Source organism: Phalacrocorax aristotelis, chromosome 3 (assembly GCF_949628215.1).
Source record: "Phalacrocorax aristotelis chromosome 3, bGulAri2.1, whole genome shotgun sequence".
NCBI lineage: Eukaryota > Metazoa > Chordata > Aves > Suliformes > Phalacrocoracidae > Phalacrocorax > Phalacrocorax aristotelis.
This window is the reverse complement of record NC_134278.1, coordinates 67255729-67282808: the sequence shown is the minus strand read 5'-3', so window position 1 is coordinate 67282808 and position 27080 is coordinate 67255729. Positions and strand designations below refer to the sequence as shown.

At 42.5% G+C, this 27080-nt stretch overlaps 1 protein-coding gene across 2 annotated transcripts in view; it reads right to left on the bottom strand.

Moving 5' to 3' along the window:
• PHACTR2 (phosphatase and actin regulator 2) overlaps positions 1-24444 on the bottom strand; it is a 143561-nt gene extending 119117 nt beyond the window's left edge. For both annotated transcript variants that reach the window (XM_075087808.1, XM_075087809.1), the window contains exon 1: positions 24285-24444. In XM_075087808.1, coding sequence (XP_074943909.1) covers positions 24285-24429 — 145 coding nt within the window. In that variant the 5' untranslated portion in view covers positions 24430-24444. The remainder of the gene's footprint in view (positions 1-24284) is intronic.
• Between the last annotated feature and the right edge of the window lie 2636 nt (positions 24445-27080).

The window sequence follows — 27080 nt, the reverse complement described above, 5'->3', positions numbered from 1 at the left end:
CTTCTTCCCTCATCCCTCTCTCTCACGGGCACGGGCACAGGTACATACACAAACTGGGCTGTGGTTAGTCCTCCTAGTTCTTCTCTTACTGGAAGGTAAACTCTCAGTTCCTGTCAGGTACCAGACCCAAGTGGGGCTGGAAGACAAGAAAGGGGTATGGATCCGAAACTGCCACACATCTTCCACTGAACCGTCAAGTATTTGTCCTCAGAAACGAAAAGCGCCCTTCTGTTTGCTTTTAACAATCTCTCAGAATTGAAAATTACTTGAAAAAGAAAATGGCTACTAAATGGATTCAGGCTATGATCTGGGAAAGTGCAGAAGAGATCTCTTCCTCTCTGTCATAGGAGACTGGGTAAGTGTTCTTCTGGGAGAAAGGCTACCAGACCTGGACGGCCATTTGCAATCTCTGGCATGGGTGTTCATGCATTAATGTAACCTATTGCTCACATAAGTGAATTCTGTCAAGCAAACTGAAATAACCTCTCCCCTTTTCTCTTTAAATATCACAAACAAGTGTATTGAAACGCCTTACTATTCCTATGGAAACAGAAATGAGTTCCAACCGAAACCTTACCTCAGAGCATGGCCTTTGCTACCCAGAGTGCCAGGCTAAATCAGGCATAGGAAATAGGGTAAATCAGGGCAAAACAAGACTACTGAGTGTAACTGTAAGGTAGCAGGCTAACATAATCCTCAGTGTTATCTGATAATAACAAGGAATAGAAAATTTGTGTCCATATGTACATTGTGAAATAAAGTCCCCGACTCAAACCCCATTTTATGGGCTGCAGGTTTTCCACACCTAGGCTAGACAATTACAAAGCCTGTTTATAAAATGTTCTGGCTTTGAAAATCTGGGAACATCTTTGAATGTTCTGAAACCATCATGATATTTGACTAGATGCAGTATTTGTATTTGGACAGATTTTTCTATAAAAAGGCAAAACTGAAGCTCTGGATACAAGGACAGCCAGTTTTCGATCTCTGGCTCTGGCTCAGTCATACTGTGGCTGGTGCAGCAACACCTCGCTCTCAGTGTTCAGCTTGAGGAGGATGGCTAAGATGAGCAAAAATGCTTCAGCCAGTTATTGCAGTGTAAAAAGTGAAAACACATATTGAATCATAAGGGACAAGGCACCGAGTAAAACAAAAGGCCTTTTAGTCCGGCAGAGAAAGTTACAGTAAGAAACAATGCTTGGAAACTGAGAACATGCAGTTTCAAATAAAAAAAAAAACAAGTATCTATTGCAACAGCAAATGTGATTAAGCTGCCAAGGCTATCAGTGGATTTTCTGTCTCTGGAGGTCATCACATCAGGACTGGATGTCTTTCTGGATGACAACAATCAAACGTAAGTTACTGAGCTCAACAAAAGGGTAAATGAGAGTAATTTAAGGGCTTGTATTGCACAAATCAGACCTAACAACATCTCTGGCATTGGTGCTATGAATCTATGTAAAAAGGCTGGTCTTTGTTATCCTTGCTGAAATGAAATACCAAAACTTTTATCATGCCTTAGTAATAGATTTACAAAACATTTTACCCTGCTCTTTATCTTGGGACCTGATTTCTACCTTCTGCCCATCACTTTTCCTCTTGTGTGTTCTGCAGGTTTCTCTCTTATAAACTTATGTACAGTAAAAAGAGATTTAACCTTACGGAGAGGTATAAACATAGCTCTTTTTGTTTTGCCTTAAAATCTGCTAACTAATACAGTGAAGGAAAACCAAGGAAAAACAATATATCCTATTCTGAGGATCTAAGGTGGCATCCCACTCACAGTGAAGCCAAGAGCAAAACTTCCACTTCAGTGGGGTCAGGGCTTCATCTCTGGACATCAAATATGTTGTCAGGCTTATGTTAAGGATAAGGGAGATTCTGGGTACGTCAGTTTGTTTTCATTGGTATGAGTGAAAACACATGAAGAAAGACTTAAGCAATTGAATAGAAGAGTGCATTTGAGATATTCATCATCATTTGTTGTAATCCCTCTCTCCCAGTCAAAGTGAAATTTAGGCAAGTGAGAGCTAGGTAATTATCACTTAAATGTCAAATGCCGTCCATAGGAAAATGAACAAATAAATACTGAGAAAGAAAAAGAAGTCTTGCAAAATCTGAAGGCTGAAGAACAACCGCTACCATGAAGTCATGCACTGTACATTATGCAGTCTACATTTAGCCAGCAAACCTGACTGACTCTTTAGAGGTTAGTGTTTTGTAATTTGGTTCATGAGACAGAAAACTGAGCAGACATAGATTAGAAACAAACAGGAGACACTTGACAAGATCCACTACAGAGAGGTATAACTTCAGCTTGTTACCTTACTGTCTCCTCCCCTGAGGTCTTGCTGGTTATCACATAGATCTCACTGTTAACCTGCATTGCTTTTGTACTCCATACTGCACATTAAAAAAGTAAAATCCATCAGCCAGAAGTTACCATTAAATAAAGGAGCACTGTTAGGTGTTGCCAGATGTTCTGTAGTGTTTGAAAAGGAGAATGGCAGAGTAAAGCAGAGTTAAGCAGAGCAAAGGACACTGCTTGAGTGTGTTCTCCCAAGTGAGTTTAAAAAATACCTATTTATCTATACTTATATATAAATTTACTCTCTACATTACTGTACTGGGATTGCACTTTCACTTAATTGCAACTTCTATTCCACATAGAAGGGATTCACTTTACCCACATATAGCCCAGGTTATGGTGTCCATATGAGCAACTGGTATCTCTACGAGGCCTGATGGAATTATGTCTCATCTCTTCAAGCTTAGGGTTACTATTACTTCAGCCCCTGAGTTTCCATGGAGTTGCAGAGATTACTTTCCTCCCTCATGGCCAGGAGCTCAAGCTGAATGGGCTGTGTAACAGTGAGGCATGCCCACCGTGCCTGAACAGGTCCCTCTATGTCATGCAAGCACAGACCCCTGAAACAAAACACTCACCTTTTTCCCTGTGTCTATTTCACTTGCTACTTCCTGATTCAAAGTGAGATATTTATGAATAAGAACTTCCTCTGCTTGATCAACCTGCTCAAGGAATCCAGCTAGCCTAGAATCACAGCTCCAGATGCTGCCAGTACAAGGTGCTTCACACTTGCACCAAAGGATATTTCTTTTCAATGGCTAATAGTCAGAGCCTGATGTCCCTTCTCAAGTGCACAAAGTGTGGTGAATCATTTGTCCGTTGGTGTATGTGTAATTTAACTTGTCAGCCACATAAATGTCTCTGTCTTTGACTTTGGCTACTCTTATCCGTAACTGCTTCACATACCATATAGAGGATCACTTTACCTTGTACAGCTTGATGATTTTCTAAAACCAGCAACAAAACAGATATTCAAATGCACCTCAAAGGTAATGAAAGGACAGGTATATTTTAATTCTTATAAAATATATAATTGCCCTGAAAGAGGCTAGTTAACAGCACTAGTTATTTTTATTGTGATGTGATAATTAATATGTTTGCCAGAACTTACTGCAAAATCTGTGTGACAAACACCAAGCTGAACTGAGATCAGCAAAGCACATCAGACAAATTGCCAAGCTGGAGATGTGCCATATACAGGTGTTGGGAAAATATGCATTAAAGAGAGCTTGCCTTTGCTGAATGAACAGACAAGGTAAATGTTTTCCAGCTCAGGGCGCAGCTGTCTCACCATAGGCTATACTCTCACTAGACCATAGCTGGCCAGTATAGCAGAAGGAAAATGGAACCCCAGAGTCATTTCAGGTACCAATGCTGGTAATTCAGCACCCTGAACCTTTTATTCTGAGTCAAAACTCTAACAGTGCTTCACTCCATCATCGAGCCAGAGGGTAAACTACTGTTAATACAACATAAAAACTTCCACTGCTGAGAGCTGTATTATGATGAACTCAACAACTTGTTATAAATCTGGTTCAAATTGCTTGGATGCTTTGCCCAGAAGCATGTGTGTCTGGAGAAGAAGGGCAGAAAGACCAGAGAATTTAAGTGAGGAGGCAACAATGAAGCCAGGGAAACTCTGGAAGAACATCCCAAGAAAAACCTAAGGACCAAATGCCAGCTGAGAAAGACTGAGCTGTGGGCAATGAAATATGTCCTCTTGTATGACTCCTGCTGTCTTCAGGGAAACAGAACTCGGTGTACAAGCAGATGAAGAAATCAAAGACATTCCTGTTTCTATTATCAGTTTCTCCTCCTAAGTGAAACCGCATATAAGGTTGCATAAAAGTTCAAACGGGCCACATACACATGACAAGTTGGTTTGTGATATTTCTTTCCTTCCCTAGATGTTACCCAAAATACTCTGTTTATTGTAACATGCCTTTCACCTGGGCATCCATTCCCAGGGTGTCATGTGAGGCAGTTTAATCCCTTTTGCGGCAAACAAGTCAGCACTGTTTTCCTGGGGTGGTAATCAGACATAAAAAAGAACTCCAAAGCAACATTTTTACGGCATTGTTCCTTTTCTTTTCCCTTTACAATAGCACTCACTTGCAGTTGCAGTGCCTATTTGGTGTGCAATCTAAGATGCTGTAATTAACTTCTGAACACAGGTCTTTGTATTAAAGCATCAACAAAAGTGTAGGAGGGGAAATGATGTATCCTGCTTCGTTTATTTCTAAAAATAACAAAATTTCATCAGGAACATGCTGCTTGAATTTGCCCAGAGATCGTATTTAGAAATGCAGGGAAAGCTGCCCTCTTGAGAGCAATGTGAAAAAGCTCATTAAAGCTGTTACAAAAGGCAGCTAGGTATTTTAGAGCTGCGTTGCCCTTCTCTTTCCATTGCAAGGTGGTGAGAAGTATAAGCTCCCTTGCTTCAGTGAGGAAGAGAACGTTACAGAAGGTCCCTGACAAAAATATATTTCAAATATTCTTAACTGCATTATTAATATTGTTTGAATTATTAAAATGTAATGAATTTGAAATAGCTAATTATTTCACTGCTGATATCTTTTTCTTTTGCCGCTGCAGTCAGCATGGACAATGGGATTACAATGAAGATTGTTTTGTCCTATTCCTCTTATTCCCCATTTTCCATCTTGGTTTTCACGCACAGGCATACTGTCTTTAGATAATTCCCATCCTCTAATTTGCTTTCAGTTTAGCAGTGTGGGTGTATGGCACAATCATATGCAGCCTTAATCTCCCAAACCTTCTGCTCTCTACTTGTCCTCTCAGGCTGCAGTCTTCAAGTCTGACAAACCCCAAACTCTAAGCATTTTGGTGAAAACTTGAAATGGTATGTTTCTATGTGGTAGTTTCAGCATTTCTCCAAAGCATTTTTTCAACCATCTTTATTTTAAATCCTTAGAAAACCTTAGCATTGGGCATAAATTACTTGACAGTGATTAACCTCTCAAGCACTTTGGAATTTTACCTGGATTTCAATAATTCTTTCTTTATGTGCCATGGTTATGTGAAAACCAGAGCAAAGGAGTATGCCAATTGACAGAAAGCTGTATTACCTCCTTCCTTGAACTTGTGAAGACCATTTTGACTCCCAGTGCTGTCCTCCCAAATGCTTGCAACTTTTCTGGCTTGGTAATAGTTGCAAATTTTGCAAACGGACTCCGTAACCCTACATTCAAATCAAAACTGAAGTATTGTGTAGAACTGGGCCAAGGACTGCCCCCTGCAAGACCCTGCTTGAGATGCCCTTTTAGTCTGACAGAAAACTACTGATAAATATTTCTGAGAGCAGTTTATCAAACTGTCGTACACCCACCTCATGGAGATTACATCTAGGTCATGTTTCCTTAGCTTATGTCTAAAACGCAGTCCTATGAAACAGCCTCAAAACCTTTTCAATGTCAAGATATATCAAATGAAGATATATCTAGTGTTTTCCTTCACCGTGCAACTTAGCCCTCCAAAAGTAAATCAAATGGATTTACCACACATTTGCTCTCATTTAGTTGTTGGCTTTATTTTCTTCTCAGTACTTGCCAATTGTTCAACATAACTCATTCTGGAACCTTCCTGGGGTGAATTTTAGTCTAACTGGCCTCCACTTTTTGTTATAAAACACCACACTGAGACCAGGGCACTGACAAGCAACACTGATTTGCAAAACACCCTCCCAAAGATCCAAAGTCATCCACCAATGTATGTGCCCTGAGCCCATGCAACAAGCTCAGCTCCGCCGCCGTGCGGCAGGGTTCTCTGCTGCAGCTCTGCCAGCATGACCACAGCGTGGTCTGGGAAGCCCTATGTGGAAACAATAACACAGATCCAGGTAATTAATTTTCCTGTTTGGCTTCCACGGATGGAGGCAGAGGAGACAGCATGGTACACTTACTCATCCCTTCGGCCAGCCCACGTCCAACCCTGCCAGCCAATCCCAGGAAATGGACCTCCAAACAAAGTGTTGTGTTGCTACACCAAAAGGAAAAAGCTTCTTCCACATGTGGTGTGGACAATCCAGACCAAGGCGGCTGCTCGGCTGAGTGAGGGCTGTCAGGGATGGCGGAACCCTACAAAAACTAAGCACAAGAACCCATAGAGAGGCCCAGCAAATACAGGAGATAACAACGATAACAACATTAAGTGAAGTGGTTATGATGAGCACAAATGAAAATCAGTTAATGAGGCACATGCTCTGAAGCTGCTGTCATGTGGTTTACAAGATGATATGTCAGAGATGAAGTTGATCTAAAAAGAAGATTGTGCTGGCCCCACGTTTCAATGAGCCCATATAAATCAAAGAAACAATCCTGTCAATGCCTACCCGTGTGAGAAATCAGGCATGCAGCCTAGCTGCTCTCTGCAGTTATACAAGTCCCATAACATTTTAGTAATTTAACATTTTTTGTGACTTTGTATTCATTTTGCCATGCTTCTTTTGGAAAAATATGATGTTTAAAGGTAACTAAGCAAACGACATCAATTTTTGAACTAGACCAGTCCACAAAGGGACTCTCCTACTACAGATCTAATGATCACATTTCTACTTTATGAAAGAAAAGTCAAGTGCAATAGGCAAACCTTCTAATATGCTTAGCCAGAACATACAGATCCTATGGGCTTTTATGTCCAAATCAAGAACTAAATAATTTTGGAAGCATTCTGATCAGTTAACCTAAAAAGACGCATTCAGATACTACCTTGTACTAAGGCTGTGACAAGCAGTGAAGAAGGCCACCTTACTTATTGCATCCTTAGTTAAATGTTGTGTCTGAATCCAAACAGTTTAGTGCATAATTTTCAAACAGGTAATAAAAAACCCAACTATGCTTTTCATCCTGACATTGGGATATTATCAAATACACATTTCAAGACCTGGATGGCACTACACCATGCGTCCTCCCCCAGAGTCCAGGACGTGAAGGTCTTCCACCGTGCTGTACGAGCAACACAGCCTGCCCCAAAACTTTCAGAAAGCCTGCAGCAGTCCTGGATATTCTTGAGCCATCGGGGCTGACACTCACCAAGCATCCAAGCATTTCTTGTGGAGTGTTGTGGGGTGAGGGAGCTTTGGCTCCTTAGTCTTACGGATGCTGCAATGGCTGCTTGGTGGTTGCTAGAAGAGTATGACTGCTAAAGACTTGTACTTGGCTGGGACCTGGCTAATAAGAACTACTCTAAGGGCCCTTCCACACCCCCACCCCTCCCACCCCCGCCTTTATATTCATCTGCACATCTATGTGGGAGGTGGCTAGGACTTACAGCTGTAATTTACTCGACTTCTGGTTTTGTTCATACTACTTTAATACTACAATTTTATAGGGCACGGATTGCATTCTATAAAATGACACAGTCATTTTTCACTGAGTCACTTTTCATGATCATTTCAGGCAGTATTGAATAAATAATTGGAAATGTTTTGATAGTTTAGTAAGAGTGTTCTTTTCATGTTTCATTTGGAGATATGGCATGGGAAAACTGCTTTAGCTTACTTTTAGCCATATATCTAGTGTCTATACTTTTATTATTTCATATAGAAAAAAATTTCTGTGGCACACGTACTAACATACATGAACACTTTGATGTTATCTTTGATACTTATGAATTGTATATGACCCACTTAACATTACTGCAGCGGTTTTTGTGAAATACAGTCTAAAAGCAAAAATCTATCCAGGCCCTCCTCCTCCAAGAATAAATAAAGAAAAAATGAAAACAAAAGTTTTCTTCTGCCATAAAATTATTTTGAGGTTGGAAAGAGCGAGGGATGTATCTCTTTGAGGCTTCTGGGGAAAGCCTTTCGGAGTTTTCAGGCTGTGAGAAGGAATTCCTGTCTTCAGGCTCTTTCAAACCAGTCAAAGGATTCTGCATCTGCCCATAGAGCTGCATACATCAAATCTAAATCTCTAGCAGGCCAGGAAAACATCAGGGTAAGCAATACCTATTTCAGTGCACAATGCCAGTGGAGGTCTAGATGTGTATTTCTGAACACATTTTATAGATCCCATTGAGTTTTGTTTTAGAAAAGACTACTTCAGGTTCAGCACATACAAAAATTTTAGTCTGATTATTTTAATGGCTTCTTTTTCAGAAGACTACATAATAAATGAACAACTCAGCCTGAAAGTCTGCCTTTATGAATTTACTGTGGATCAGGGTCAAAGCACTCTGTACAAGTACTGGAAAACCTGGCTTTAATTAAAGCTGACATCTCTCATAATGAATCAATGTCCAGGTGTGCAACAGCCTGTCGGCAAAGAATAAGAGCTTCTGTTAGTTCCCAAACAACACAGACAACAGATCTTGCTCACCTGCTCCTCAGCATTTTCTTTGACAGATCAATACAAAACCTGCAAGCCCCGACCAAAGTACAGCAGAATCAATACTACAAGGAGATCCAATTTCACCAGTACAACCAATAATGTCAGGCTTGCAGCATTACCTTGGCTGAGGGAAGAGCGATGGCTGATAATAACATTTTGTGCTTTTTAAATATGCAATTTATGGATTAAAAAAGAAAAGGGTGGGGGGCCTTCAGGAAATTTAAAACACTGCCACACCATCCCATCCCACTCCAGCTTCGTGCTTTTAAAGACAGCCGAGTTTGCATTTAAAGACACTGAAACTAATGATGACTCTGCCATGACTTCATCCGGGAAGGAGCAGAACCTAGCCAAAACCAACCCAGGGCAATCTACCAACAATGCTGCAGAAGGGCTGCTCACTTCATATTAACAAGCCTGTATTTCAAATCCTCTCATCCGCAAGCAGGTGGGTGATCCAGGCAAGAAATCGGGCACCGGAGAGCCAGGTTTTTGCTGATCAGCATAACAACCGCCCCACCTAGTGTATCAGCCTCACACGGCAGCATCTCCCTGAGACACAAAACCTCTCACCCGCTGAGTTTTTCCCCCCTGCGGGCTCCTGGCAGCCAGCTGTGCCGATGGACAGGTTAAGGCACCTAAACAAATGCATGGAGGTGATGGGTAACGCGAGGTGCAGCAAATGGGTCAGAAGCCTGCGGGGGCAGTTGGGAGCATACGGTATAAGGCATATTGCTGGGCTCAGAGAAAGCTGTTTTGGTGGTGACATGGCCCAGTGCTGCAGTAACACATTCTGTGTTTCTTAGCAAAAAAAAAAAAAAAAAAGATTCCTCACATGAGTGAGACTCTCTTCAAATTACTATAAAGCTAACAAGTTGTTTAATGCCACCAACCTACTCATTTGCTGTTTTCTGTTGTATAGTCTGTGTTTTTAGGCTCTGCTAGAAAATCCCAGCCCATGGACAATTCTCTTCATCCCATGGCAGGGCAGAACTGGAGCTGGTAAGGGTTCAACATGTCAGCTCTGCTGGCTGCCAGAGGTAGATGGGCTCCTGCAGTAACTGATGCTAGATGGAGAGTATCCCCGCTTTTCTCACACTTCGTGGGTGTTGCAGTGCAAAAGATCTGGAGAATAAAGATTTTCCACTGAACAGGAATCAAGGGAGCAGAGCCAAAAAGTGGTTTGCTGGAGATAAAGTGGAAGAGGCAGGGCAGGATTAACTGATTTCTCTAGATGAAAAAAATCATTTGCTCTGTTTATAGACATAAGGGTGAGATTATCAAAGAACTGTCAATAATTGGAATGAAGGAATTGCTTCTGTTCCTGTTGAGGATCTTTTACATTTTAAGCTCTCTCCATTTTCCTTTCCTATCTGAGTCTGAACTTTTCTCCTCCTTTTGATAACATGATGAAGGACTAGCTGAATGGAAGGAGGTAATATCCCTCACATCAGAGAAGAAGAGCCAACACACTCCTCACTCCCACTCGCAGGCAGAAGGGATTGGAGTAACTGTGCATCATGGACAATCCCCCCATCTTCCTGTCCTTACCTAAGTAATAAAGAGCCCAGGCAGAGCTCTCATCCCACATGGAGACCCTCTCACATAATGCCAGGCTGCCTGGAGCCCCCCATGTCATCAGTTGTACCCTCACAGGGCTTTCACAGGTGTCATGATTTTGGCTGGGACAGAGTTAATTTTTCTTCACTGTAGCTGGTATAGTGTGCTTTGGATTTAGTATGAGAATAGTATTGATAATACACTGATGTTTTAGTTCTTGCTAAGTAGTTGCTAAGTGTTGCTAAGTAGTGCTTATACTGGTCAAGGACTTTTCCAGCTTCCCATGGTCTGCCAGGGGCACAGGAAGCCAGGAAGGGAGTGTGCACAGCCAAGGCAGCTGATCCAAACTGGCCAAAGGGATATTCCATAGCATACAATGTCATGCCCAGTGTATTAACTAGGGGGAGTTGGCCGGGGGAAGCAGTGATTGTGGCTCGGGGACTGGTGGCATTGGTTGGCGGGTAGTGAGCGGTTGCATCACTTGTTGTTTGGTTGGTTTTCCCACTCCCCAGGTTTTGCCTCTCTCTCTCTCTCTCATTATTTTGCTTTTTATTATTATTGTTGTTATTATTATTCTTACTATTTTATTTTAATTATTAAACTGTTCTTTTCTCAACCCACAAGTTTTCTTACTTTTGCTCTTCCCATTCGCTCTACCATCTCACTGGGGTGGGGGGAGTGAATGAGCAAGTGGCTGTGTGGTGCTTAGTTGCCAAATGGGGCTAAACCATGACAACAGGAAAAAAATAGAAGTAACTATACAATGTTACCTACTGTGAAATTGCTGTAGATGTTTTCTACTTGCTCCTTGTTTAATTTCCTTTGGAAAACAATCTCACATTTATTTTGGTCATTATTGAGCCTGGGCACTCACAGAATGTGTTAATGCATCTCATGCCTGCTCACATCCAGATTTTCTTAAGAGGCTGGAGCTGAAAAAAACCCAGTCTGGTCCCAAAGGGACTTTTGCCTTCCAAAGGACTGTGATATTGAACTTCAGGTCACCTCATCTTTGTAAATGGTTGTGAAGAGGCCTTCCTGGGATAAAAGCTGCAGCAATGTATTTCAGTCCAAGCCAAAGCCCTCTGAAGTCAATAGCAGCATTGCCAGCCACAAGTGTACAAAAAACATGAATCAGGCCTCCAGAAACATGAGGATGACATAGAAAGCATATTATAACTTCATATAAAATAATAAAAAAAAAGACCAGTAAACTTCTCCCTCTCTTTTGCCTTCTCCTAATTTCTGAATGCCTGGACATGGCAGGATCATGTTTTCAGAAGTTTTCAACACCAAAGCAGTCCAGCAGCCACTGAAAAAAACAATTGAGATTGTGCCTGTAAGAGCCAAACCAAAACAGTATTGAACACTGGAAAGTCACAATGAAATCCCAAGCCCAGAAACACTGCATTAGACTTCAGCAGCAGTGTACTGCTGCATTTAGAAGAGGAGGACTGCATGGCAGCTGAAGGTGAAGCTCAGGTGGGTTGCAGTCACAGTGATGGCTTGGCTGGACCACGCTGCCATGCTGGCACAGCCCGAGTTGCACGCTCTGTTGAAGAACGCTCACTTCCCTAAAAGTGCTTTCTCAAAGCCAATGCATTTGCTGAGGATCCAGAATGTCCGCATTATCTACTAACTCTGTACCAAATACGCTGAAATGGGAGGAAAAACGTTGGCACAGAGCTGAGGGGGAAAGAAAGGGGGTGCGCAGCCCTTTCTCCTTCCATGGTGACCTCAAAGCAGAGTGATTGAAACCTGCTTCCCTGTTCAGAGCGAGGGTCCATGTGGTCAGCCTTCAGCCTTCAGCCTTTCTCTTGGAGATGCCTGATAGCTACCAATTGGTTCCTTCCTTACCTGTGACTGTGTACCTGTATTTTCTAGCAGAGAAAGCAAGGCTCCACCAGCCTGATAGCTAGATGCTTATATGCCAGTGGTTTAGAAAAATGTCATTTAAACGAACTGGACTGAACTGAAGGTGGTTAGATATTTTTTCATCTATACACACATCATCAAACCCAAGAACCTATCAGTGCCTATGGTCAGGGCACACCTGATATGCTCTTATCCCTTGCATGTCATGAATTCTCAACAGACAAACCCCTACTGCAATTTTACATATAAAATACGCAACCCTCCTAAAAACTGCCCTGGGGTTCTATGGCAGAGTGTTTCAATGCCCACTGTCCATACAACTCAGCCAATGTTCAGTGCTGTTACAGAAATTCCCAGGCTCAGAGCCACTCTGAGCCCTCCACTTAGGGACATTACATCCCTCAGAGCATCACAGAGGGAAGATATTCCATTAGAAGACAAGCAAGGAGTTTCCGTTCCCTGAACCACATCAGCCTTTACCGCAGGAGCCTTCAGTGTCAGAGTGAATCCCACAGACATTTGGCATCTACCAAACGCCACCAAACCTGGCTTCTGATCTCTCCTTGGTACAATTATTACACTGGTTGAACCACTTCCACAGTGATCCCAAATTGCCTCAATACATGAAAGCCACTCCCAAAACTCTGTTTCAAAAAGGTTAGGCTCCCATTAACAAACGGAAGTTAGGACTACTGAAAAGAGTGCATATTTTGATAGCTTTTATTGACATTTAAAATTATTAGAATCAGAAATCATTTGCATGTATTTTTAAAACACAAGTCCTTCTTATAAATGTGCATAATTTGAAACATCTAATCCTGAGTTTGAGAGAGATGCAAAATTGACATTTACAGAGCTCTGTCTTGATCATTTTTTCCCTCTCTCACATTTTTATGATAATCAATGTTTGTATAAAAGCATTTTGGATCAAATCTCATTTACCTCATACATGATATGCATGAAGTTTAGTTTTCTGAAATTTATTTCCTCTATGGCATATATATAGCTGAGACAAATTCACGGGAGCAGAAGTATGGAGTTCTAGTAAGTATTAGAAGTATTCACTTTACTAATTAGTGCCTGAATTAAAATCTCCTTGACATCATTTCCTTGAAAATAGCAATGAGCTTAGAAGGCAGACAAAAATTGTTTGTTCGATCAACCTCTCATTGTCAAAGCACTGTTGCCTAGAATTCAGCTATTCATGTAAATTCATCTACGTATATATTTATCTTACACCTAGGGTAAAAGTGAGTATAATGCAACCCACTCACCAGGAATTTATGTGATATGGACTTGTGTAACGCTTGCAATAGATGATTTCTTATTTTAATAAATGTCCTGGCTTCAGCTGGGATAGTTAATTTTCTTCACAGTAGCTAGTATGGGGCTATGTTTTAGATTTGTGCTGAAAACAGTGTTGACAAACACAGAGACGTTTTAACTGTTGCTAAGCAGTGCTTACACTAGTCAAGAACTTTTTCAGCTCCCCGTGCTCTGCCAGGTGCACAGGAAGCCGGGAGGGGGCACAGCCGGGACAGCTGACCCCAACTGACATAAGGGATATCCCACACCATATGACGTAATGCTTAGTGTATAAAGCTGGGGGAAGAAGAAGGAAGGGGGGGATGTTCAGAGTGATGGCGTTTGTCTTCCCAAGTACTGTTACACATGACGGAGCCCAGCTTTCCTAGAGATGGCTGAACACCTGCCTGCCCATGGGAAGGAGTGAATGAATTCCTTGTTTTGCTTTGCTTGTGTGCACGGCTTTTGCTTTACCCATTAAACCATCTTTATCTCAACCCAGGCTTTTTGTCTCACTTTTACTGTTCTGATTCTCTCCCCATCCCACTGCAGGAGGAGTGAGTGAACGGTTGTGTGGTGCGTGGTTGCTGACTGGGGCTAAACCGCAACAATAAATTATAACAACTCCACCGAAGTGCAAACCCACCCAAAACAGACAATATAATTCCAAACTTCGTAGAGAGGTAAGCAAATAAATAAAGAAAATCCTTGCTTAAACTGCTGACACCAAGACTAAGCATGACGGGTCTTTTTCCCCCTGAGTTAGGCAGACTGGTTACAGGCATCTTGCCAGCACTTGCTCTGTTGGTGATGTTTCCTTTCTCTTTTTAAAAGACTGGCAGCTGCATTATTTTAGACATTTTGTTTGCATTTTACTTAACCCAGCTTGAGTTAAGAGTGATTTCAAAGTAACACCTAACTTGCTATTAGGCTATTACCTTGCTATTTTGAGATAGTGTGCCACCTTCCCTCACCCAAGGATGGGCAAATCTGCAGAGCTGCATGCCTCCTGGTGCTTCCTCCGTGGCAGGCACTGAGTGAAAGGCTTTATTTGTCCTCATGGAAGCTGCAAGGGGAGGAACTTTCTTCCAGGGTCTGGTGATGATCAGGAGAGCTCTTTGACACAGAGCCAAAAAAGGGCAGGCAGCATGGCCAAATCCCAATCTCACCCCAGAGTCTTTCACCCCTATAACTGAAAGAAAGTCATTCACTCTGCTGTTTCCCTCCAGGTCTGGCAGCTTCTGCACTGCAAGGGTATAGCTTTCAGATGCTCTCTGATAGACCACTAAATGCACAAGCTGTAGTACAACGCGCTCAGGTACCATGTGCCCAGTGATAAACATCCATACCATGGCATGAAATGGGCGCTGTTGGCTTGTAAGCCAAAATCACCTACAAAATCATATATACATTCACTAGTTCACCTGAGAAGATCCCATTAGGCAAATCCCAAGTTGACCACATGAATAAGAGAAAGCTCTGAAAATTACTGCATCAATCCTTTGGAAATCTCTCCCCCGAAAGATTTATGCTATTTGCAGATCAAAAGGCATTGTTTATCTCAACTTCCAAAGAATAAGGCAAAATTCATAGCAGATGTGTTTCCAAAGGCTTAAATAGCTGGGTGGCAGCATATTTTTTGGATTTGCTATTCACTAAAATAAACACAGTGTGAAATATTGCTGTTCAGTTTTGTTTGCAGCAAGGCATAACAGGAAGACACCATTATTTTATCAAACGTTCAGGGCTCAAAACTCAAAGAGCTGGAAGAAAAATGTCACGCCCCTGGGGAGCTGTAACTCTCCCTCTTGGCTCACTCCTAAGGATACAGAGTTGAGAGTCTACTCAGAGAAACACAGGCAGAGGTGCCTATAGCCCAAGTAAAGAAAGCAGCATGCCATGCTTCATCCTTGGGACTAGAGCAGTTCATATCATGATTTGGGATGTCCACTGGTCCCCAGTGGATTACACTTGCTCTGGCTGTGTAAGTGAAATAACTTATTTCAAATCTAACCCTTCTAAGCTTGCCAAAACTGCCTTTAATCAGAAAAAAAAGATCAGAATTATGTCTTGAGGACATTGCCTTTTCACGCTGCGCTTTGGTGGCACTCATCTTTTTTCAGATAAAAAGTTCACAGTTTCATTCGTGGTTTAAGCCACTAACATCTGTCAACCCTGACAACTGGGCAACAGAAGAAATAAATAAAAAAAATGGCAAGCAGATGACTGCTAATTATCCTTTCACTCACAAAGTTTAAATATAGCTGCCTGTGTTTGAACACAAAGAAGGCCTGCAATTAGGACACATTCAACTGCAAATGCACTGCAACCCCTTCTCCACTGTGTTAGTAGCTGATACAAAAAATACCTCAACAGCAGTTCTACTTGGTGCCTGTAATTTTCTTGAGTACGCTGCATATTAGTCACAGATGTATCTTAAAAGCTGTTATTGTCCCCCCAAAACAGAAAAAGTGAACATATGCGCTCTGGCAGGGGAGCTTTGCTCAACTGTGCTCTTTAGGGCTTGGTTCCATTAAATACTTCCTTATACATCCTTATTCTTTCAAGAAGGCATTTGAAGCTTTAAAGAATTTGATATCCAATGATTTAGCCATGAAAAAGTAAAGTGGCAGTGGTTACATTTTCCCTGTAGAGGTGGATGGGGTCCCTTAGAATAATCACATTTCTGTGCCAGGGAAATTCTGACACTTCTTTCTTCACTCCTATTCCTGGCCCCCAAACTAGAAGAAAAAAACCTCCTATATCAATTTTTCATATGGTGAAAAATTCTAAAAACCTTAGACTAATTTTTTGAAGTGACAATTTACCATTTGAAACTTTGCCAGATATTTCTCCTGAAAATACAGAAATGTGCCTGAAATCAGAATTCATTCTAAAAAAAGTGGATTTTCACAAAAGTCTCATTTCATCAGGATACATTTGTATTCAAAGAAACTTTAGCTAACCTAGCAACTTCAAATAATCTAGGGATTGTGCCAGACTTCAGCCTTTTCCTGATCCTCACCACTGTGCCAAGCTTTATTTTAAAAAGGGTCTGAAGCACTTCTCCTCCATTCCTAACTTTCAGCAAACCTGTTTTTTTCTTCAATTTTTACTAGATCTTTTCTTCCCTTCCCAATGAATTCCTAAAACTGAATGAACTTCTGCTCTGCCTATACAAATTCTCACCTTTATCTCCCTGTGACAATCAGAAAATAAAGCTTGCAGGTTCCTAGTCCATCCACATCTCAGTCTCTGGGGTCAAAGAGCCTCTAACATCTGGGAAGCACTGGAGTGCATCAGACTTGAGTGGGCAGGACAGAACCGAACACACACACAGCCAGACCTAGACAGAGGATCATCAAAAGTGGTATGTAGGCTATCGACACAATATAAATGAGATTTATTGGAAGCTGTGGAGAAGATAGAAAAGAAGCTAGTAGCGGAGAGGGGAGTGAAAGAGTGGGGAGAAGGAGAAAGGAAGAAAAACACGAGTGCCTTTTATTTCCACTACAGTTTGGATAGCAATGACTTGGGTAAAGGAGCCAAAACTGAGCTACCAACTGATGCATCCAGCTAACAGAAGCAGTGTGTGCTACTGTGCAACTGACCAAACTCCCCAAGTGGGGGCCAACACAGTTTGTGTGCGAGACTGAAGTCATGTCTGAGGTTGAAGGGGAAGGAAAAGTAACTGCTTTTAATAGGAGTCCACTTTCCCCAAATGAAGTTTTTCTTCTTGATACTGCAAATTGTGCAAATGTTAAAAAAGTGTAGGGAAAGCTGTAAAATACATGTTTAATTAAAAATAACCACTAAAGGCTACATATTCTGAAAAATAAGACATTTAGTAAAAACCACAATCATTATTTCAAACAGAAGCCATTTAGACACAGTAAAGAGTCACCACGTTGCCACCTGCGGTAGAATGCTTCCTCTTCCACATTTCCCTCCCAGCCCCCCACTGTTTGGCCCTGCAATGTGGACAAGCAGTTTTAACAACGACATGAGAAATGGGAAGGGCAATCCAGAATGTGCTAGAAATATATAAGAAACATGACAGATACGAGAGAGGGTAAGAAAGTGTCTTACCACCACAGCACGCAGTGGTTTAAGCTGCTTTTTAGCTCCGCTTTGTTATAAAGTCCTCTACCTGGGAGCTCATCAGACTTGCAAAGTGTAGTGGCTTTGAAGCTTCACGCTATATTAAAGCAGTGACAATGCTTCCGAGCCCATTACAGTAACTACTTGATACTGATATAATTTACTAACATTTCACTGCTTCAGCCTTTCAAAATTCAAAAATCCTAACAATACTAAAGACACCCGTAGAATTTATACAACACAACATATTAAAAGTCCAATTCTGCATCAAAACTGCACGATGCATGATGGGGAACAAGTTTTCTCAGCTCACCACTGAGGGAAGTGTTGACTGCCTACAGACTCTGCTTGTATTTCAGGAAGATCACAGCGCTTTCCACATGAATGAAACACATGAGCATCCCTTGTTGTGGTGGGTTTTAAGACTGACAATTTCAGAGATAAAGTAAAAAGTGATTGAACTTGGAACACTGAAGCCAGGGTTTGCCATTTTCTTCTGGATATTTTTCCTTTTGTGCCATTTAGTTTGTACCAGAGAAAAATTAACTTGTGCATCTGTTAAAAATAGCAACACACTAGGTAAAATGCTAGGGGGAAGAAAAAGAAGAAAAAATGAGAAGATTACTATTGAAGATATCTTTGCCTTATGCTAAAGCATATTCAGTGAGAACTACTAAAAATTCAGAAGCAAGGCTAATACTGGTGTTATTGAAAACTTAAATCCTACAGAGTTTCTGGCACTGAAAAAATTCTGACTTCAAAAAGCAAAAATAAATAAAAATGTAAATTCTTCATCAATCTTTAAAAAACCTGCCAACTACCCCCAGCCCTTTGACCTTAAACAGTGCCTGCTTTTTCAGGAAATAATGGCAAAAAGAGCAGGAGGTGGGGGGTGGGGAAGAAGGATAAATGATTTCTGCTAATGATGGATTTGAATGATGAAACTTTTAGGTTTTAAAATGAAAACAAATGCTTTTTTTGGAAGAAGTTGTTTACATTCAGCAAGAGAAGGAATAAAAACTCTTCTTCAGCTACTCTTTAGATCACTTCTTCAGACTACATACTTGACACGCAGTCTGATATTAAATGGTTACTTGCTAGAAGCCACAGATCAGCAGGAAGTGCTAAATGCTGAAGGGCCTTGAGAAACTAAAACACACAGAGTTGCAAAATGCTGAACAGATCCCACAGCCAGCTACTGATTAGTTGCTGCAAAATATGCATTAAATCATATGCTGCAAATGTTTGCAGTCCAATTTCTGCTTAGCCAACCATGAAGATTATGACCACATTTAGAAAATACTTTTTTCTTAATCCTGAGCCTAAGTTTGAATATTGAATTGTAAAGTTGTTGTCCCAGAAACTGGGTCATGTGTAAATGGCACATAGTATACATGGTTTGTATTTGTAAATCATAGTGTTCCCTGTGTTCCCAGAGTTCCCCGTTTCACACTTAATCAGGGTTAACACCAAGAACATACCCCAGTTATTCTGCAGGAGTTGGTGAGGAATAATGTCTTTTAGTCCAGGATAAACCAGGCAGATTCTTATTTTATATGCAATGTTGTATAAACTCGTATTAGAAATGGCACATACTTCTTCCCTCATGCCCACCTAATCTTATAAACTAAACCAGTTTTCAGGCAGCCTTAACCTTTATCAATGTCTGCACAGTAAAAAATGTTATATGATTCCTGGGTTTTTGCTCAGCACACTTCTGAAACCTCAAGTTACATGTAAGGGTGACTGGAATGAGATTTAACATTATGGGATGATGGTCTAAGCGTGTTTCCAGATTATGAAGAAGTAGATATTTCAATTCCATAAGCATATGTCAAATTTCATATGGTTATGATTGCTGCCTCTTTCTGATAGTTCAAACTTCCAAACTGATGGAAAACTATTCATGTGGACTTAGGAACAGGATGCACTGTTTCTTGGAAATTACACAGTCATGTTCAGTTTAGATTCTAAATCCCCAACAACAATGATTTGTCTTAACTTCTGCTATAGTTTTCTACCCCAAATTATCTGCTTTGGGTTTCTTGCAAAGTTGTGTACTTTGATTTGTGTTGCAAATGAGTTGATACAATGGAGAATCATGTTTTCCCATAACTCCCCTATTTTCATACAATGTACCGAAACCAGATGCTCTAGTTATTATGAGTGTCCTTCCACGTCATGAGGCTGCTCTCCCCTCACCCCCATCTGATGACTGAAAAACACCATCTTTCTAACTGCCCTTCCAAAGCACATCTGACGTCTTCTTCACAAACACTGAACTCAAATATTATAGACTTTGGTAGGGCACATACTTGCTTGGTGTATATGGAAATGGGATCTAAGAAACTGGAATCTGTAGCCATTTTGGGAAATACAAGTGTGGAGGGAAATACAGGCAAACCTTTACAGCTACATATTTACCAAGCCAATATTTACCTTTTCTCCTAGGTTCCAAGCCCCCATATAGTCAAGTCAGTCTCTAGATAAGAGTTTTTAGGGTTTCGCTCTTTCTCGATGCTCAAATACCTCCAGCTGTCAAAAACATTTTATTTTCTTTGCATAAGCCAGAAAGTTTGACCTTTAAGAAGATAACCTGACATTTGTTAAGTTCGCAAAGAGGAGCACCCTAAAAATGAAAAGCTCCAATAATTCCAAAAGTCGTCAATTTTCTTCCCATCCAACAGCAGCCACTCTGACCACTACATGAAATCTTCCCTGCTTCTTCACTGAACAGGGTGAGTTTAAGCCATCCGTTCACCCACTCTATTCTGGAGTCAGCAGCAGAAGGAATTGTAGTTGTTACTCATTATCATTTTGAATACAATAACACGTGAAGGACCACTTCGCTAGTCAAAAATTCACAGAATAATCCTGGGACGTACAGGTTTTGAGGCAGGACTGTCATTTGCACTCAGCCTTTCACTGTCTGCTGCAACCCAGCATCTGGGGTATAGCCTGAGGTATTGATGAACTGCTGCCTGAATTCTCAGGTAGGGTTTTTTTTTTTCATCTATCATCAGAAAGGTGCAAAAAAAACAAGCATGAAAAGAATGGAAATATGCATGAGAAGCTCACCTCTCTACCTGGAAGGTGTGCTTCTTAGCAGTGGAACATATTATCTGAAACTTCTACGTCTAACCATATGTCAATCCCAGAGTGGAGAAATGGGTGGTTTTTTGACTTCTGATCTGAGCAGTAAAGTTGCCTTTTCACCAAGATGCACCTCACCACAAACCTCCCCACCTTTGGAACAAAATGCAAGCCTGCATAGCAAAAACCACAACACTAAAAAGAGAGCAAACTGAAAACTCTCTACGTGGACATGCAGATAAAGAACGGGCACCGCAGTAGCTGAGGTTGGTGCCTGAGGGCTGTCATGAACAGAACCACCGGCGCCGCTTCACAACCAGAGCGCAAAGGAGGCTGATAGGAAACAGCAGCCTCGCCCTCCACCCTGCAGCCTGGGGCTGACTGCTCATGCTGAGAGCCGACCTCAGCCCCATGGCCACCAAGTCTACATTTTGGATAAGTTCTGGGAAAGAGTTTGAACAAGGTCTTTATTTCAAATGCAGTTCGGTCCCCATCTATGCTGGGCAAATCGAGAACCTTGGTCTACCTTTAAGGTGGGTTTAAATCTAGTCACTAAACATAGAAGGCTGCTTAAAGGTATGTAATTCAAGCTGCATTCTTGTAGTGGCTCTGGTGCTGCTCTGAAATTTTAGGACAATATTTTTTACTTCACTAATCTCCTAGAGACACTCTGACGAACTAGCCAGTGGTCAGGTAGGGCGTACCATGACGTTGAAGTGATGACCAGGCTATGCCTGCCACAGAAGCTCTGAGCTTCAGTGACATTGCAGGGTCTAAATCAAGAGTCTAGACTGTTGCCACCCTTATTCATCATGGGGATCACCTTATTCCTCCCAGGGTTTACCAGAAGTAAAGAAAGAGTTGGAAGGTAAAGGCCTGATACGACGACAGGTGAGGTGACAGCCCAGAGAAGGAAATTAAGTCATCTTCTACCACTACCCTAAAAGAAGAGGTCAGCTTTAAGAAGAAGAAAAAACCTGCAGATATACTGTCCTCACAAACTGGACTGCAGCTGGCGAAGTGAGATGCTGTAAAGTGATACCAGGAAGTTGCTACTTTCAGCATATGATAATAGCAGAGGAAGGAGTAGGGGTAAGAAAGCACAGGCAGCATAAACATGGGGACCACCCGACCAGCCTCGCTGTGCTCTTGAGATACATAGGGTACTGCTCTAGAACAACCAACAAACATGCATTTTATAAGCCACTGCCAAAGTTGCTTTTAGAAAGGCTATTATTGTATTTCCTTTAGCTAGAAGGGTGCCTACAAATATTGCCTCTTACAGATCCTGCACTGAGAATGGTAGATCAGGAGGTAGTAAAATAAACAGTGCAAACTGTCTATAGGAGTACCAACCCATCACTGATGGAGTGCGAGGAGACAATATCGTCTTCTCAGCACAACTGGCGACGGGATCTAGAAAACAAAGACAATATGCAAGAGAAACAGCAACTTGCGACTTCAACAGCTGCAAGTGAATCACTCCAAGAACAGTCAGTAAGCAAACATTTTGCAGGTTATTTAAAAAGCAAATTGTTCTTTTCTAAATGGAGCAGCTGAAGCACAGGTAACATCTGATGTAAATGAGTGACCTACTTTAAATTAATCAAATGGTACAGCTAGAGAAAGAGGTAGAAGAAAAAAGAATAATAAGGCTCATATTGTTTCACTAAGTGCTTCACATTTCTGTCCCCATTATAGCTGTTCTCCAGGTTAGTGGGGGAATGAAAAAGCAGGCTCTTTTAACGGCATCTCAGTATAAAAACAATTCTCTAACCACCACATTAAAAATTAAATAGTTAAGCATCTCTAATGCATACTTTCCTTTTTAAAGAGGGAATCAACAGTTGTGTGGAAGCATGTAAGTATTTCTGTTGTGCCCAGTGAGCAGGCAGAAAAAAATACAGGAAGCGACAATGGAGAAAATACAGAACGAAAGAAAAATTGTCAAAAAAATAAAAACCAGAGAAAGCTGCTCTTGTCATTTGCTGGCAGGAAGCACATCCTCAAAATTAAGAGAAAAAATCAAGTAGGGCAACAGGGAGGCCTAAATTTTGTGTGTAAGAAACTACAAATAACAACAGATCTTCAATAACACCATCGTTTTACCTCCACTGGATATGCCAGTGTCTTGTAATGAGCTGAGCTCATTGTTAGTAGTCTTTATAGTTAAGCTAACAACCAACATAGTCTAACATTGACATAGGCTCAATCTTGTCAACCTCTGCGGTGATCCCTCTGCGTCCAGGTTAAGGCATCTTGTGTACACATCAAGTCGTAGGGCGTTGCTCATACAGCACTCTTCCAGACGGTGCTGAAAGACACCTTACACCTAAAAGCAGTCCTTTCTGACTTGGACAAACCACTGGAACCTTGTCTCTCCTCCCTGCCCCAAGTGTCCTTCAACATAACTTTTGAGTAGACACAGAAAAAGGTAGAGCAGAAAATGGTGCACAAAACAGCACGTAGAGTTGTTTTTGCTCGCAGCCTCTGGCCCTACAAGCTGAATCTACTTGCTCCTATGTGACTAAGCAAGTTTTCACTCCCTCTTTCCTCATCAGGCAGCCATAGCCATATATTTGAGCTTCCCCAAGCAAATGGTCTGCTTCATCTTAACGCTTCCTGAGGAGCAAACATAAGAGGACATTGTGGTCCATTGCAGACCCGACCACGCACCGTGCTGTCCTACTTGTGCTGCAGCAGAGAAGGTTCCTCAGTGCACTCAGGAGCTTCCCTGATGGCCTTGTGGATCAGGGTACCTCTGTGCAATAGAGTGTATGGGTGCATCCAAGATACCTACACTGTTAGTGACGTATGTGCCTACAGTCTTTGTTTAGTCAACAGAACAGGGCTGATTCGCAACCATGTTAGCAGGCATTTTCACAGTGTGTGCAGCAGTATGGAGACCAGATTTTCATTTTCCTTAATACCCATCCTCAGGAAACAGCCTGAGTAAATAATAGCCCATCTGAGTATGTATTTATTTTACTTTGGCCACTGTCAAATATCAGCACTGTAAACTAGGACACTCACTTCCTCTCATTTTACAGAGCAAAGTTATCTGGAATCCTGCAGAAAGCCTACTCTGTCCCAAAAGGCCAGCTTCCACCCCCAAATCACCCCCTGCGCACCTCCTGAAGGAGGATGGCGGGATGCTGACTCACACATTTTTTTGCCTCACCTGTTAGTGTAAAACCTGAAGGCGATATGAGTGCATGCAGTAAAAAAATCCTAACACACAACTGAAGCATAACGTGTGAAGCAGCAGGACAAGGAGTTTTGATGTCCCTGCAATACACCCTGAAGACTTCCTGGGGCTTTTCTGCCCTTGCAGTCAGAGATGCTTTGGCCAATGGGTGGGTACCCACGACTTTACTGGGGTTCGTTTAAACCTGAGAACACGGGTATGAAAAGCCAGGAACTTGACGTGCATCATCTCGAGGGGGTAGATCAAGCACCATGTAATCCAGGGACCCACACTTTGGCCACCGAGAGAAGACGGTCCCAGCTCTGGGAGGGCAGGGTGTGGAAGAGGATGTCTTTTTCCCAGTTTCCCCAGTTCAGCTCGGCTCGGGGCTGGGGGGGGTGGGGGGGGGCTCGGACACAAGGACCCTCCCCTCCCTCCCCCTTACCTGAGCCGCCCACGTTGGACCGGAGCAGGCAGGTTCTCCGGGAGGAGGAGAAGGAGGAGATGTCGCTTTGGGAGCGGCCGCGGGGACCGGGCAAGGACCAGGAGGGCAGCGGTGCTCCCCCGGTGCTCCCCGGCCTCTCAGCCATCGCCGTCGGGGAGCCGAGAGGGGCAGGGAGGAGAGCAGGGGAGGGAAATAGGCGGTGAGGGAGGGGAAAGGGAAAGTTTGCAGGGGAGGAGCCGCCCCTCGCCTCCGACCGCCCCGCCGGGACGGCGGCGGGGATTTCGGGTCTGTCGGAGCCTAAATTTTGTGTTTGCACATGGGTAAAGCAAGAGCGGGGACGGACACTCCCGCGTCCCCTCCCTCCGTGCATCTGCACCCCACCAGGGTGTCTTCGTACTTCCCGCTCCCATTATTTCCAACTCTCGGGGGGGAAAAAAAAAAAGAGAATCGGTTAAAAAAAAGAGCCAAGCAACCGACACCAGCACTTCTGTTTTGTGTAACAGGGTGTCCTCCCTCCCCCCCGCCCCGGCCACCCCCACCCCCCCGTCTCACCCACAAAACCGGGAGTTTGCACAAGGCATCGCACCCCCGCAGCCGAGCGGGGAGGGGGATGAGTCAAATCTCCTGCTTCCCCCGCCACACACACACACACACACACACACACAACACCCTTCGTCTTTCTTAAGGTTTGGGTTGCAGGCAAGAGGCTTTTCACAACCAATTTTACGACCGTGTGACTCAACTTTTTGGGAGGAAAGTACTCCTGGCTTTGAAATCACAAGCAGGAGTCACACCGACTTCGGCAAAAGCAAAATCAAGCCCCGTGGTTTCGTTTTCTGGTGTTTTACAGATACACTTTCATGACACGACTCAACTTTTAAAAGGGTACTTAACTGCTTTTTTACAGGCGAATAGTTTTATATTCTGCCTTGAATACAGTCCTTGCTGCCCTGAAGCTACCAGCACAACGGCAAAGGCAGATGGGGCTTCACCCTGCGTTTTTAATGCATCCAGTGCCACGTTACCTAGCTGTCGAATACAAAAGTCCCATTCAGGCTGATGAAAATATTTTCACAAACACCACTCCCCAGGAGTAAATCAAATCCTACCGAGTCTGAAACATGCCCATGTGAAATTGCCTCTTCTTCCCACCAGGTGACCAAGTCCCCTCCCCTCAACGCCAAGCCCCATGCAGCTCCCCAAGCACGGCGGTTTTGTGGTCTTCCCAGCAATGGTATGGCTCAGGCACCCTTTGCCTTTGTCCAAGCAATCGATCCAGTACATGAGTCTCGTACGTCAGCAATTAGACAGGTCAAAAGGTCTCTTCTGCTCAGCATCTCCCAGGGAATTGCCTTCATGCATTCCTCTCCCTCTCCATCTTCCCCCCCAGCTGACAGACCAGCCCGATCCTTCCCTAGCTGCACAGAGCTTTCCCACCGGGACCATGCTGCGAGAGCGAGAGCCAGGGGCTTCTCCTCGCGGGGCACAGCAGCGAGCTCCATGCTTACAGGCCTCCTCACGGTGGCCTGGTGGCTTCAGCACCGTGTGGGCAGGCACACCGTATCCAGGTTGAGAGAGATTCCTGCGGGAGCAGGCACTGGTCTTGCGTTATTCACAAAATCTTGCAGTGTGCTATTTTTATTATTTACCCTTTGAAGCTTGCATCTTTACAGATGTGACTGTGCACTGGGGACCTTTTCCCTCGCTGGAGATTTCAGTAGCTGTGCCTGTGTGGGCTGGTGACATTTTCTGAACCTGTTTATGTCTTAATCAGAAGTGTACTCATGGCTGCTATTTACTGAACGATTTTCTAATTCCTTTTTTTTTTTTTTTTTTTTTTTCAATTTAAAGGATGTGATCAAGTTCATTATTGAAATACACAGTTCCTGCTCCAAATCTCACCAAAGTTGATGGCAGGTCACTGACGTCACTGGGCTTTGGGTCAGGACCCTGAGCTTTTTTTAAATCATTTTCCCTTCAAAGCCACAGAGCAGTTGTAACTTTGCTATGCTGTACAGAGTAAGCCTCAGAGAGCCTACTTCAAAATTCCCACACTAAGGAGCTGCTCAGTGCCTGCAATCCTTTGCAATGATCACAAAGAAAAGAGAACATGAAGAAATCCAAAGATAAACTAGAAAAGATACCATAGCAAGAGGTCAAAGGTACTTAAGGATCCCCTTTGAGAAGCAAAGTGACATCTAAAGGGGGGAAAGTAATAGAAGACGCAGAGAAAGTAGGTCAATATTGAATGTAAATGAAATATGAAGAGGCTCCTATTGTGATATCAAAGAGCTTTTGTAAATCAGAATAATGTGAGCAATCAGTCAGAAAGAATACCATGGAAGTCACAATGTTTTTTATCAGCCTGTAACTTAATACACTCATCGAGGTCTGTACATAAATGAAAATGCTAAAAAATTATGTACTTGCCATTTTCACAGCCCTTTAGATATTTCTGGATTAAATGTAACAGCTGTGGTTAATGACTTTGGAAACTGAAGTTGTTTCCATAGATGAGCAGTAAAATATACATCCATCCCAGGTGAAGAGAGATTAATTCAGTTTTCTGCTCCTTCATTTTTAACTGTTTTGATGAGATTGCCTAAGAAATTGCTACTTGTGGCGATGATTTTGGAAAGTTAGTATTTTCTTATTAAGCCAGATGATTTCACAAAGGCCATCCTATGGCTGCTGGGGTCTGATGCAAAAATACGCGATTTCGGCATCGGGAAAGATGGGAGAAATGCCAGCACGGGCTACAAAGATGCTGGAAGATGCATCTTTTAAAGTACATGC